This window comes from Leuciscus leuciscus (assembly GCF_965113295.1).
Source record: "Leuciscus leuciscus genome assembly, chromosome: 16".
Taxonomy (NCBI): Eukaryota; Metazoa; Chordata; class Actinopteri; order Cypriniformes; family Leuciscidae; genus Leuciscus; species Leuciscus leuciscus.
Window position 1 is genome coordinate 16,853,963 of NC_138740.1, and position 15,935 is coordinate 16,869,897.

The 15,935-nt window shown below is 39.3% G+C and overlaps 2 protein-coding genes across 2 annotated transcripts in view; one reads left to right on the top strand and one right to left on the bottom strand.

Moving 5' to 3' along the window:
• LOC309477437 (uncharacterized protein) overlaps positions 1–15,935 on the bottom strand; it is a gene marked incomplete at its 5' end in the record, with an annotated part of 161,760 nt that overhangs the window by 34,196 nt on the left and 111,629 nt on the right. The gene's annotated exons all lie outside the window — the stretch shown is intronic.
• LOC309477790 (olfactory receptor 4C11-like) lies at positions 3,243–4,181 on the top strand (the record flags this gene model as incomplete). Its single annotated transcript, XM_082141200.1, has 1 exon — positions 3,243–4,181. One exon carries the CDS (start codon positions 3,243–3,245, stop codon positions 4,179–4,181), a length of 939 nt encoding a protein of 312 aa, XP_081997326.1.

Here is a 15,935-nt window from a genome sequence, read left to right on the forward strand (position 1 = left end):
CGGAGAATATTCTTAGTCAGTTATTTGCCGTCAAGGTGAAGCAAATATACTGTTTTAAATTTCATGTGCATAGACCTTCATCTTTTGTATCACGAGTAATCACAACTGTGCCGTGGAATTAGCAAGAAAAAAAAAAAGTTGGGAAACACAGATGTAGGCCTAGTGTTTATAAGCATATCGCTGCTTCGTTTATGTAACCACTATAATAATTCTTCTGTTCCACAAGCGCCACCTGCTGGCAAAGAGTGAATTTGACTGTAATAGAGACCCATTTTATTAAAGATCGTTCCAAAAGAAGTTTAATGCTTTAAGTGCAAAAGGTCCATTACAAAAGGTCCATTACAACAGTGGATAAGTAAGTAATTACTCACCCTCATGTTGTTCCAACTCTGTAAGACATTCGTTCATCTTCGGAACACAAATTAAGATATTCATTTTCTTCTGTGAGGGCCTTTGACGTGAGTTCACGAGAGCGCCACGACGCATGCGCGATAACTGAGAAGATGACGCTCACGATCATTTGATGGGAAAATCTGAAAGGTTAGCCATTCATTTTGCGGCATTGGTAAGGCACTTATATATTTTCTCATTGGTTTCTCATGATTCGGACATCCAGGAAATGCAAACTTTAGAACCATTTTAAACACTACATCGAGACCCATAGATATCATATAATAAAGGCTAGATGTCTCGTCCGCGCTGCTGGCCAATGGAGGTCGACGTCCGCACACCCATCTTGCCGAGGGCCAGCTAGTAGAGACCTGCACAAATTTTGAAAGGTCATTGCGGGAGCGGGCGGGATGATGAAGGTGCACTTGCGGGTGCGGGCGGGGGGGGATGATACGCTGCACTCCCGCAAATTAAATATGAGTGTAAAGTAAAATATATAAATTATTAAAGTAGCGTACATAATTTGTAGTTGTGAGGGAGATTCTGTTTGGCAGCAATAAAAACGTTTTAAGCAGCCTAAACTTGGATGTTGTCGTTTGGGGTAGGGCGGGGCCTAATCTCACGCACACTTGTTTAGAGACAATTCCTTCCGCTGCTCCGTGTTCGAATTCGAAAGCTTCAAGTTCAAAATAGACAGCATGGAGGAGGAAAAGAGCACCTCTAGTGCTTCAGATATAGGCCTAAGCGCTTCAGATGTAAGTACTTCTCTAAAGAAAGGCACATTTACTACTACAAAAAAAAAAAATCACGAAACCTCAAATCAGACATTTGGCAGTCTTTTTCGGTTGTGCATGATGGAGAGGGGAATCAACTACCTTTTGCCTGTTGCGATAAATGCCAAAAGGTGTTAACATACAACGGACACAAATCGCATTTTTTTCCAAGACCTTTCGTGAGACAGAAAGTGAACATACATCCTGCCTGCCGTCTTGCGGGCATTTGCGGGCGGGAGCGGGACATAATATCACAGATGCGGGCGGGAGCGGGACTAAAAATGACAAATCTTTGCGGGAGCGGGCGGGAGCGGGACTGAACACTGCGGGAGCGGGCGGGAGCGGGCCTGAAAATTGTGTCCCGCGCAGGTCTCTACCAGCTAGCTCACTCGTAACATTGTGTTTTAATGGTGCATGTACTTTTAAATAACCATAACTTGCAAAATTTTCTACCGATTTTCAAACGGTTTGGTTTTGTTATAAACGTCAGAGATGTAGTTATGACACTGCATACATATGAATAATTAAGAAAATCTGCAATTTCAACATGTTCCAGCATTCAGAATTATAGCCACGTTAATAACGTTTGTAAGAAACCAAACCGTTTGCAAATCCGTCAAGGTTTCAGCGAGATAAGAGGATTTGTGTTCGTGCTGATCACTCACCTTACTTCAGATACCACAGAGCTCGCCAGAAAGCTTCCCTGTGACAAGATGGCCGCCGATGATGCCGTTCGAGACTCCGCCTTAAGACATCTAGCCTTATATGGATATCTATGTCGAGACCCATCTGTGTCATCTTCTCAGTTCTCGCGCATGCGTCGTGACGCTCTCGTGAACTCACTCAGAGACCCACACAGAAGAAAATGAGTAGTTGAATAAAGTCATTATTTTAGTTTTTTTGTTTTTTCGCACAAAAAGTATTCTTGTCGCTTGATAAACTTAAGGTTGAGCCACTGTAGTCACTTGGACTATTTTAACAATGTTTTTACTAACTTTTCTGGACCAGCAGAATTAAATAGCCTAGAAGCCTATGAAGGAGTGAGACAGCTTTCAGATTTCATCAAAAATATCTTAATTTGTGTTCCGAAGATCAAAGGAAGTCTTACGGGGTTAGAACAACATGTGGGTGAGAAATTACTGACAGAATTTTCATTTATGGGTAACTAACCCTTTAAGCTCCAAACCACTCTCTGTTTCCCATGCCTCACTTCTGATCACCCTTAAACACATCATTTTCCCGCCTTTAGTTAATAGGAACATACCATTTTCTGTAAAACTAACTCTGGTCTGGGGGGCTACTGAAATGCTGTAGCCCAGGGGCCTTTGGTTATCTTAAGGTGCCCCTGCCTGTAGCGCACTAATCAGAGTTTCTCTGAAAAAAATTTAAATTGTGCAAACAAACACAAAAGCATTGGAAATATAATGTAGACATATAAGAAATATTATGCCATAATCCAGGGTTCCAGGAGCTTGAGTGTTGTGCACTCTTCAAAAATGCCTTTGAGAAACACACCCCTGGCAAGCAGTGCACCAATTGCAGAAAAGAGAGCTAAAAGTGTATTTTCACTCTTGGGGTATGACGACAAGACTTAAGTTGTGGTGACATATAAATAAAATGGTCAAGCCAGCTTAAATCTACTCCGAGACAAGCAGATTGTGCTCTTCATAACAAATGATAACTCAGTAACACCGATTAATAGATTAGATGACTCTGTATATAAAGTGACGAGACAACTGTGTATATCGGTCATTGTCCTTGGTAAGTTAGGAATATTTCAGATGCAGTCATATTATATCAAAATTATGTTACATAATTGTACAGTGATCAACAATATAGCTTAAGTTCTGTAAGCGAGTGTAAAAAAAAAAAAATTCCCTTGATAAAAATGAGTAACCTTTCTACAGGAAGAAATAGATTGTAAAGCATGACATAACTAAGAAAACCCTAGTTATTATCTTGTGAACATTATATGATTACTCTCTGGAAGATATGATCTACCTCTAGCAATGCTTTGACAGAATATGCTGTTAATACAAGTGTTTGTCACTTAATTTGAATGTTTTCTTTAGGTCACAAATGGATAACCTGACATTCAGATACAGTGTACTCTTACTGGACGGACTGCAAGTTACACCTCAGTCCAGCAAGCTCACGTTCATTTTTCTGTTGATAGCTTATGTCTTTGTAATGGTGTCTAACATTTGGATCTTAATTCAGATCTCAATAGAAAAAAGTTTACACCAGCCTATGCACATTCTTTTCTGTCACTTGCCAGTGAGTGATATTATGGGAACAACTGTCCTCATACCACGTTTACTGAAGGACTTATTAACAGACCCCTCTGAGCGCTACATCACATATGTGGAGTGTGTTTTCCAAGCTTTTTTTACACATTTATATGGAACAACCTCTAATACTATTTTAATGATCATGGCCTTTGACAGATATGTGGCCATATGCAATCCACTGCGATACCCAACTATAATGAGCAATAAAATGATGGTTAAACTTTCAGCAGGAGCCTGGGGTGCTGCAGTAGTTCCGGTGGGAATTCTGATCGGCCTCAGTGTGCGTCTGTCTCACTGCAGATCATTCATTACAAACCACTGTTGTGACAACGCTTCACTATTTAAACTGTCCTGTGAAAACACTGTGATTAATAATGTATATGGATTAAGTTTTACTGTGGTTTTACTCTCCTCCTCATTGGGGTGGGTGTTATTGACATATATCAGAATAGCAATTGTGTGTATAAAAAGCAAAAACAAAGCAACCAACAGCAAAGCCATTAAAACCTGCAGTACTCACTTAGCTGTTTATATTATCATGCAGATCTGTGGATTTGTACCAATATTTCTCCATCGTTTCCCAGAATATGTTGAGAGTAGGAAGTTCGGGAGTGTAATGTTTCATGTTATACCACCAGGATTGAATCCCATAATATATGGTTTACAAGCCAAGGTAATAAGACAAAAAATGTTAAAACTTTGCATAAAAAAAGTTTATTCTAGCTGATTTTAATTTATTAAAATATTAATGTATGCAATAAATTAGCCACTGTTATGATGTGAACATTTTCTTTGAGTGCAAATTTGAAATTGTAAATACTTCAATATGTTTTTTTTATTTCTTCTCAAGAATTTCCTGTGTATAGGTATAGCAGACAAAGCAGGGCGCATGACATGTATAACATAAATATGTGATAACGATCAGCATAATGATGAATGCATAATTTGCAGCTGGTGTACATTAAATAAATATAAATAATTACTGTTAATTTGTTCTTTTCACCATTTCAAGTGTTTAATTACTTTATATGATAATGATGATGTATATATGTGTGTAAATAATCAAAGCAGGCAATATTTGTGCATCAGCATTTGCACATGCACAGAAAGCAAGAATATTTTAAGCTTCTGTGAGCTTTGATTGAGTCAACCCTAGATCACAAAATTCTCAACTCCCCAACTGTATATGTAAGAAGGGTACTTCACCATTCAGCCTTTCCGTTGTGGTTATACAATATCAGTAGAGGGTATTGCGATCTTGCTATACGTTGTTACAATCAAAATAAGCTACCTAAATGCAACTTTCAGTTGGATGACATACTATACATAGACAATTCTTCATCAGATACTGAGGTTCATTAATCTGGAATGTATCCCCTAATATCGGTTAATATGTATATTGCTTTAATATGTATCCTTATTCTTTTTAATTGAATTCACATCTAGTTCAGTCATAAAACTCTAGGGGCCCAGGCCCAAGTGTTTTTTGATAGTTTCAGCCAGATGCAGTTATCATTTTCACGTCCTGCGCCAAGTTGTTTAAATAGTATGCATTTGTGCCCATTTGTGCGCCCGTGCGCTGGTCTGAAAACGAGGTGTTCAGGGTCGTTGTTGGCGAACTGCTATTTTGAGGCAACTGAAATAGACTGCGCCATTAACCAACAAAAACCTGGTCTAAAGTCAATGGCGCAGTATTTTCTTTGTTATTTAATGAGCGTGTTAGTAGAGTCCTCAACGCGCGTACATTCTGCTTATTACACATACAGGGCATCAGCACACAAATTAACCAATTATAAAAAATGAAAGGATTACAATGTAAAAGATTCATATTGTGTAAAGATATGGTGGAATCCGGCTTGTCCCGTAGATGGTCTGCTCGCCACTGTAATCTTGCGCACGTGCAGATTCGTTTGCTCTCTGGAGACGCGTTCAGTCTTTTCCGCCATGTAAATAGCGAATCCGACATGGCACGAGTGCAACTGTTGTCATAAAATTGTCATAAAATATAGGGGGAAAAAAATATTATAGATATTAGTGGTTATTGTTTAGCAGTGTATTTGATTTCTTACCAAAAAAAAAAAAAAGATGAGATTAAAAAAATTAAATCTGTAAATTAGACAAAAGTCAGATAAAACAAAACTGGTATTAAGCCTTACATTTCTGACCCGGCGCTTTCCTGACTAAGGTCTACTCATTTATGGCAAGCCGTTTTAACATTTAATCATTTAAACCGACTAGTCTCTATTTTCATGCTACTAGTACTTATTTTTTAGATACTAGTATCTATTCCATTAAGTACTAGTACTTATTCATTAGCTACTAGTGCTTATTCTTTAGGTACTAGTGCCTATTCTTTAGATACTAGTGCTTATTCTTTAGGTACTAGTACTTATTCAATAGATACTAGTACTTATTCATTAGATACTAGTACTTATTCATTAGATACTAGTTCTTATTTATTAGATACTAGTACTTATTCATTAGTTACTAGTACTTATTATTAGATACTAGTACTTATTCATTAGATACTAGTACCTATTAAATAGATACACTTATTCCAATAGTGACTAGTAACTATTCTTTTGTTACTAGTAACAAATACTTTTTTTTGCCATTGACTTCTATGGGGATCTGTCATTCAGATATCAACTATTCAGTTCTGACTAGTATATATTCCAATTGTGACTAGTACATATATATTAGATACTAGTAGTTATTTATTAGGTACTAGTACTTATTTTTTAGATACTAGTAACTATTACTAGATACTAGTATGTATTCAATAAACACTAGTACTAAGTCATTAGATACTAGTACCTATTAAATAGATACTAGTACCTATTAAATAGATACTAGTACTTATTCATTAGATACTAGTACTTATTCAATAGATACTAGTAGTTATTCTTTAGATACTAGTACTTATTCATTAGATACTAGTACTTATTCAATAGATACTAGTACTTATTCTTTAGATACTAGTACTTATTCATTAGATACTAGTACCTATTAATTAGATACTAGTATTTTTAAATTAGCTACTAGTACTTATTCAATAGATAGTACCTATTTATTAGATACTAGTATTTATTCCGAATGTTACTAGTAAGATTTTTTATTTTACTAGTCACAAATGCTCTTTTACTCGTCTTATGTTATGACTAGTCAGAACGGCCACTGGATAGTTCAATTAAAAATCTTACTAGTAAAATAAAAAATCTTACTAGTAACATTCGGAATAAATACTAGTATCTAATAAATAGGTACTAGTATCTATTGAATAAGTACTAGTAGCTAATTTATAAGTACTAGTATCTAATTAATAGGTACTAGTATCTAATGAATAAGGCTGTGTCTCATTTCTCTGTCTTACCCCTTACTCTTACCCCTTCCCCTCGGTTTTGCGCGTTCATGTGAGGGGAAGTGGTGTCCCAATTCTCATTTTGATTAAGGGCTAGGGCCAAGGCGTAGGGCTACATAGCCCTTGAAACGAAGTCTGCGGAGGACCACACTTGAAAGAGAGGGGTAGGAATTTCTCAGAAGTGAGTCGCACAAATGTATGTATTTTCAGCAGTTTAATGACACTCGTGTTTTATGATACCTTTAATAAAACGTTCAAGCGGTTTTAATTGTAATGTTTTTGTTTTGAATCACTAGTTAACCGCTAGCTAGCAGCTATGCGCTATTTGCCGTTTGCTAATGTTTTGCTTATGGTGTCGCCGGCGCCGCCGTTAAATACAATGAAACAATGTCTTTGACTAATGGCACACAAGCGTGCAAAGATAAAGAGAGACCAGGCAATCGATATCACAACCCGAGATGACGGCATCTTCGTTTGTTTATGTCAACGCGTATCGCCTCTGTTGACGTAGCAGCCAGCTAGCGGAAAGGGAAGATGACGCAAACGGTAATCGAGTGGTGTCTCATTTCTTAGAGAAACGTTCTTCCCCCTACCCCCCTTCACTCGGTATCGAAGGGCAAGGGGAAGACGCAGACGTAGGGGAAGGGGAAGGGGAAGGGGTAAGACAGAGAAATGAGATTGGCCCTAAGTACTAGTATCTAATGAATAAGTACTAGTATCTACTGAATAAGTACTAGTATCTAATGAATAAGTACTAGTATCTATTTAAAGGAGAACACGGTAACTCTAGCGAACTCTTGTCACTTCTTCGCTGATTTTCCCTTTTGTTGTCGCATGTTTTCCCCACGAGCTCCCCCTACAGCTGTGGGGGGGGCGTATATTTCACAACACAGTCGTAAAAAACTCACTTGCGGCGGCCTCCTCCCCCTCTCTACCGCTGCTCATGTGCGTTTGTTTTGATCGGAGCAAGCCAACTGTATCGTGTGGAGCTATGTCTACCGAGGTGGGTAATCTGGTAATACATCATACATGCGTGTGTGTTTATGTCGAATTGCCGTAAAGCAATTTGTGTTTCGCGCTCGTTCTCTTTCTAGTTCTCGCTTCTCACAAGACTTCCAATTTCTAACTTGCCGGGACGGTAGTGTTGCAAGTTGCAAGGTTGTTTTTCCGCCTGGGAACGCTGGGGGGAGCGGGGAAAGTCACCAATATCACCAGAACAGGTTGTTTAACCATCCAAATGATTTCTAGACAGTTTTATTAAGTTAAAAAAGTTACCAAGTTCTCCTTTAATAGGTACTAGTACCTAATAAATAACTACTAGTATCTAATGACTTAGTACTAGTGTTTATTGAATACATACTAGCAGGGTCCGAAATTAACTTTTTGGCTCACCTGCCACGGGGACTGGTAGATGAAAAAATCCACCAGCCAAGCATATTTTTTACCGGCCAAAATAATAAACAGCCTTTTTTTCTGTCACATATACATTAATTTCAGTACTTTTAATTGAGATAATAAGGTAGGCCTATTATGTTGAATACAAACATAAAAAATTGTCCAGAGCAAAATTTGAAATGTATAATAAAAAAAACAATCTATATATATATTGATCAAAATGTGAGAAATATATGAAATATTATCATTGGGGTGAAATAAAAAAATGTTTTTGTCAGTTTTGTTACCTGACTCATGTGGAAGGGAAGGAAGAACGAACGTACTCGGTTACTTATAACCTCGGTTCCCTGAGAGATAAGGGAACGAGTATTGCGTTGCAAACGCTATGAGAAAACTCCTTTTCTCGAGAAAAGAACGACCATGGTGTGTAAAGCAGAAGCAGCCTGGCCAGCGGCGGAGTTGCACGATCCGCGAGTGCTGAAGACGTTCTGCACGGCTTTGATGGGTGCGCAGGAGGACACAAATGGGCGGCGACCGCTTCTTCCAGTGGCGGGAGCTTTTTCCTCAGCGCCGTCAACAGATAGAGCGTTACTGTACGTTCACACCGCCGTCGACTTGAGCTGCAAAGAAGCTCTGGCCGCCCTGTCAAGGACGCTTGTCAAAAAGTACGGGGAAGCTTGACGCTTGGCCGCTCTGAATAGTGAGTGCGCGCGCGCGGCCGGGGCTCTCTCGCGCGCGCGCTTAAAATTTCATATTTTGGTATGAACATTCACCCGCCAGTGTGGCGGATAGCCTTTTGAGATTTACTCGCCAAACAGAAAATCTACCCGCATTTGGCGCTTGGCGGGTGTTAATTTCGGAACCTGCATACTAGTATCTAGTAATAGTTACTAGTATCTAAAAAATAAGTACTAGTACCTAATAAATAACTACTAGTATCTAATATATATGTACTACTCACAATTGGAATACATACTAGTCAGAACTGAATAGTTGATATCTGAATGACAGATCCCCATAGAAGTCAATGGCAAAATGTTTTATTTGTTACTAGTAACAAAAGAATAGTTAGTCACTATTGGAATAAGTACTAGTATCTAATGAATAAGTACTAGTATCTATTTAATAGGTACTAGTATCTAATGAATAAGTACTAGTATCCAATAATAAGTACTAGTAACTAATGAATAAGTACTAGTATCTAATAAATAAGAACTAGTATCTAATGAATAAGTACTAGTACCTAATAAATAAGAACTAGTCACTATTGGAATAAGTACTAGTATCTAATAAATAAGAACTAGTATCTAATGAATAAGTACTAGTATCTTTAAAAAGGTACTAGTACCTAAAGAATAAGCACTAGTATCTAAAGAATAGGCACTAGTACCTAAAGAATAAGCACTAGTAGCTAATGAATAAGTACTAGTACTTAATGGAATAGATACTAGTATCTAAAAAATAAGTACTAGTAGCATGAAAATAGAGACTAGTCGGTTAAAATGATTAAATGTTAAAACGGCTTGCCATAACTCATTGGCCAAAGAATCAGCTTGTGATGTGGAGTAAATAATGTGATTGCTGGTAGATTTCATGTTAAAGGGCATATCAGTCTGGGCCATCTAGGGCCATATTTTAACCCATGGTCTAAAGCGCACGGCGCAAGTGCACTTAGGGCGTGTCCGAATCCACTTTTGCTAGTTTAAAATCAAGTCAAGAGTCAAGAGTCAAGAGAATTTTATTGTCATTCCAAAACATGACACATGAGCTGGAACGAAATTAGATGCTGAGGTCTGGTTAAAACCACTCATAAATAAATAACTAAAACTCATCATGAATAAATACAATAAATACAGATAACAAATCATACACACCCATATATACACACTAAAAACCCTGAAGAATTAGCAGCATAGTAGTAAAAGTGTAACTTTTAGGACAAAATTTCATTTTCAGTTCTGGAGTGTGGCAGAGTTAATAAGTCTGACAGCTTCTGGAAAGAAGCTGCTCTTTAACCTGGTTATTCTGATTCTGATGCTGCGTAGCCTCCTGGGAGAGGGACAAATAGTCTATTGGCAGGGTGGGGGAAGTCTTTCATAATGCTGGCAGCCCTAGTCCTGCATCTGTTGATGTATGTGTCTCCGATTGCCGGGAGACTGCATCCAATGATTTTCTCTGCCATCTTAACCACACACTGCCTTCCTATCTGTCACAGAGCAGTTTCCATACCACACTGTAACACACGAGGTGAGAATGCCCTCCACCACACACCTATAAAAAGATGTATGGACTGTAGTTCCCAAATCAGCCCGTTTGAGCCTCCTCAGAAAATACAGTCTTTGGTGAGCAGTGGCGGTTCTACATTGAATTACACCCTGGGCGAGACCCCCTTCGAGCGCCCCTCAATCCCCCCCCAATTTGGACATCATTTTTCTTACCCCATTGGCAGATCATGTTTTGCTTGTTTTAAGCAAAAACTAAATTTTTATTTATTTCCCCAGAAAACAAGACTTAATATCTTATGTCATTTTACTACTTAGTAAAATAACGTTATGCATCTTTATTTAAGAAATGTTTGATATTTGGACTGGAAACAAGACAAAAATACTAAGTAAGAAAAGCATTTTTTGCAGTGTAATAACTGAACTTGTAACAGTTTTGTTGCAAAGCACAATATTATGGTGAAATTAGATCTCGTGTTTGAGTTAAAACCGAATTATTGTTAAGCATAGCAAGAATCATAGCAAAAAGGCTAACAAATAAGAGTTATCCCCACCAATTAATATTGCCCCTTCATTCATGACATGGATATCGTAATCATACAGAGAAAACATAGTTGCATACCTTTATCTTTCGCTCGTTTCTAAATTGGGCACCTGATGGCTTTGACCTTTCTTGTCCATCTCTTATTTGGCACTCGACATCGACAATCAACAGATTTCCCCTGATCCCCCCCATACCAACTGTCACTCACGACGAGTCACGACCAGAAGTCAAGACTAAACCAATTCACCTTGGTGGTGGTGACCAAGTAATCGTTTTGTATTACCTATTTGTATTAGCCATTCAGACAATTCAGAAAAACAAAAATGTGCAGGAAATATAGAGGCCTGTATTTATAATATTCTGAATGAAATGTGCGTTATTTGGAAGAAAGTGAAGAAAGTCGAGGTGTGACTGACTTAGATAACTATATGGATCCCCCGTTCCCCCTCCTTGTCCGTTCCATTTGGGAGAGACCCAGAGGTGAACTGTCATCCGCGCCCGCGCATCCGCGCCCCCTCCCCTTTCCCCTTCTCAAACAAACAGCTTCTGTGCACGGCATCTTCTCAGCAAGCAGGGGCGCCTGCAGCTGCAGGGGGCGCAAATTTGCCAATTCCCCACACAGTGAAATGATAGATAATAGAAAAGATTTTTTTCTGCTCGTGCCGGCGGTGCACAGTGAATAACTCAGTCCAAGAGTCTCCAGTTTATGTATCAATGTCTGTGGAATGATTGTATTAAAAGCAGAACTAAAATCCATAAAAAGCAGTCTCGCATAGGTGTCTTTGCTGTCAAGGTGTGTAAGAGCCAGATGTACAACTGATGAGACAGCATCTGCGGTGGACCTGTTGTTTCTATAAGTGTACTGATTCTGGTCAATGCTGGCATCAATTTTCTCACTGATTTGAGTCATGACCAGCCGCTCAAAGCACTTCATCACTATCGAGGTGAGTGCTACCGGGCGATAGTCATTCAAGCATGACACTGTAGTAGTCTTAGGCACAGGAATGATGGTAGCAGATTTGAAGCATGATGGTACAACTGCTTTTGAGAGTGAGATATTAAAAATGTCAGTCAGTACCTCTGAGAGCTGATGTGCACAGTCTTTCAGGACCCTGCCTGGGATGTTATCTGGGCCTGCAGCTTTCTGTGGCTTGACTCTCTGTAGGGCCCTCCTAACATCTTCTGTGGTTACACTGGGTGGCTGCTCACCAGGTGGTATAGTGAGTCTAGTGCTAGGAGTGGTGTTAGAGGCCTCAAAGCGAGCATAAAAAGTGTTGAGAGCATCAGGAAGAGATGGATCTCTGGGGCATTCAGTGTCTTTTCTTTTGTAATCAGTGATACTCTTAATGCCGGCCCACATCCTCTGGGGGTCGTTGGTAGATAAGTGGCCCTGTATCTTAAGAGCATAATCAGCCTTAGCTCTTTTAATGCCGGTACTCAAGTTTCTCCTTGCAACTCTAAACGCCTCAGTGTCACCGTTGCTGAATGCTGAATCTCGTGATCTCAGAAGAGATCTGACCTCAGCAGTAAGCCAGGGCTTCTGGTTTGGGTGGATAGTTATTATTCTGGTGGTAGTAACATCGTCCACACACTTATGTAACAGGTGACAGAGGATGCATACTCCTCCAGATCCACCTCTCCAGCATTTGTTGCTGCCTCCCTGAAGACCTGCCAGTCAGTACACTCAAAGCAGTGTTGCAACACAGAGGCAGCGTTACTGGGCCACACCTTGATTTACTTTTGTGTTGGTTTCATTGTCTTCACAACAGGGCTGTAGGAGTGGACAAGCATAACGATGTGATCGGACAGTCCAAGGTTGGGAAATGGGACCGTTATGTAGGCTCCGCGTCTATTTGTGTACACACGATCGAGGGTATTATTCCCCCGGGTCGCAATAGTGACATGTTGGTAAAACATTGGTGTAATGTCCGTCAAATTGGCATGGTTAAAATCTCCAGTAATCACATAAAATGCATCCGGGTGCTTGTTTTGGAGAGAGCCTATGTTTTCATATAGTTCTCCTAGCGCCTCACTAGCTTTTGCGCTCGGGGGGATGTAAACAACTATGATGAACACCGCTGTGAGCTCTCGTGGTAGGTAGTATGGCTGGCATTTGATAGCTATATATTCGACAACTTCAGAGCAATGAGTGCTAATAATGGAACAGTTAGTGCACCAGCCTTTGTTGAAATACAAAGTCCACCTAAAGTCCACCTCCCCGAGTCTTCCCCGACAACCGACCCCGGTCGGCTCGGTGGAGTAGCATGCCGCTAATCTGGAGCACTGAATCTGGTACATTGTCATTAAGCCATGTTTCCGTCAATAAAAGCACAACAAAAATGTAAAAACACTAATATTGTGTAATAGTATTACAATGTAAAATATCTGTTCCCTTACAAGGGAACTTGCGCTGCATCGATTGATGCTGTGGGAATGCTCTACGTGATTGCATCGTGAAGCACATGTGAAATCAGTCCAATGTAACGTAACAACCAGGAAACTGTAAAGCATGCCCAAACAGTGCAAAGCCAGCTTCTGTGTATTCAGTAAGCGCTCTCTGTTATATCGTGCGTCTTATTTGGTTATGTCTGTCTCAGTACAAGCATATATCTATATATATTAGGGCTCTCAACGTTAACGCGTTAATGCATGCAATTCATTTTTGGGTAGCGTTACATTATATGATCCCGCTTTTATTCATGCAAATGTAGCGGGTACAGGATCTCCGTATCAGCTGACAGTTAAGCGTCCCCAGCAATCTGTAGAATGGTGGAAGAAACACAGGACAACAATGTGCGTGTGATCAGCTCCGGTCTTGCTGGATTATCCATTTATTCCAAAAGGTTCACATTAGAACAAACACAAGTGTCAAAAAAATACATTATGTCACAATCATTCGTTTTATATGCAAAACTTCACTGTTTCAGTCTCTTTCTTACAATTACATAATGCTTTCATGAAGATATGTCCATCAGCCAATCACTGTTTTACTCATTTGAATATTCAAAATGCTGTTCAGTGTTCAATGAAACACATATTCAAAAAAGACATTCCTGTGTGTTCTACCCATTTTGGACCACTTATATAGGCATTTAAGTAAAATACACATATTATTAACTAATATATTAACACATTTAAACATGTTCACCTTTAATCAACTCTATAATGCAGCATACATACCATACAATCGCGGGAGAAGATCGCGATTTCACCTCGAGATTAACCATGTTAAACTTTATCAAAACTATTCAATTTGCAACTCTTAATATGCACTAACGTGTATTCTTTCAACATCCATGGAAATTGAAATATAAAACAATCGACTAACCTGTAGAATTGTGGAAGAAACACAGGACAACAATGTGCGTGTGATCAGCTCCGGTCTTGCTGGATTATGACGAGCAACGCAGCAGACCCGTCGCAACACACTGCACTCACATAGCGCCCTCCACTGGTCTGGCAGAACCACCATCCACTCAATGTATTTTCACATACAGCGATAATATTATATTCATCAATTGTGAAGAACCAACAATTGGGACATCACACAAATGCTTTAAAACCATGCAAGCGTGACAAGACAAAAGAGACCGTGCTGTCTGTGAATGTTCTGACACACACACTAGGGCTTGCATAGACTAGTCGAGTAGTCGATAGATCGACTACTTCAACCACTAGTCGACGCTGTCGGAAACAATCGATTACTCGAGCGTCCATTAACCATAAATGAATTAAAAATGGCGAACGTCACCAACAGACACCACACGTCAGATGTGTGGAAGTATTTCATCAAGGATGACAAAAATATTGCCAACTCTGCAAGAGGCCATTCACATATTGCGTCTAAAAACGTGTGGAAAGCGCGGCCACCGTCTCCCACAAGCGCTTGCGCTCCCATGGCGTCTGACTCTGTCGTTGCTATGCAACCATGAACTGCGCTTTCCATGATGACGACAAAGAAGTATCAGCAAAGGATTAATTGATTTTCAGCCCTTGCATTAGCTTTACTACTAGATATATTTCTGGAGATGAGAAGGAAAAACCTGCCTGGAAAAACTAGCGCACCACGCTGCTTCCATTATGAGCCCGCGCGCCGCGCGCCTACATTTGAAATAACGACCTTGAGCGTGAAAAAGACGCGATATGTGAACGGCTATTTATTTGGCTTTAGACTGTTACATGAAAATTTAAAAATGAAATGTCATAATTATAATGTTTTGAGAGTTTACTTATGTAATTGTTGCATTAGGCTATGAATTAATAAATGTTTATTGATAAGATCTAGCTATTTCATGTCTTTTCATTTACAGTAGCATGAACCACGAGTAGTCGAGTAACTCGAGTATTGTTTTGATAAGAAATCGACTAGCAGAAATCAGTAGTCGTGCAACCCCTAACACACACACACACGATGCACAGAAAGACGCGTGCCAGTATCGTGCGCACAGACAGCACGCCATACAATTCTCTTTCGTGCTTGAATGAACAATAACACACACAATTATGTCAAAATGTCTGTTTTGTTGAGAATCCTCATAACATAAGAGCAGTTGTGAGAGAATGAGTTATGAGTTATGAGTCGCGTGTGAGATCCACGTCATGTGCAGCAGCGGCTGGTTTTAAAGGGACAGCAGCCAATAAAGCTTCCTGTCAGTAAAGTTAATCAAAGAACAAAGAGAACAGAAAAAATTACTACTCTTGACTAAATAACTTTTGTAGCTTTAATAAGGATTAGTCTATATTTAATTTATAATGTATGCAGTGCAGACTGTTTGATAACTTTATTCAATTTCTGTATACGTATCTAAAAGTTGTTTCAACCCACATTTGGGTCAAATATGCACAAACCCAACCATTGGGTTATATTTGTAAATATATATTTTTTTAACCCAATGGTTGGGTTTGTCCATATTTGACCCAAATTTGGGTTAAAACATTACATTTACATTTACATTTAGT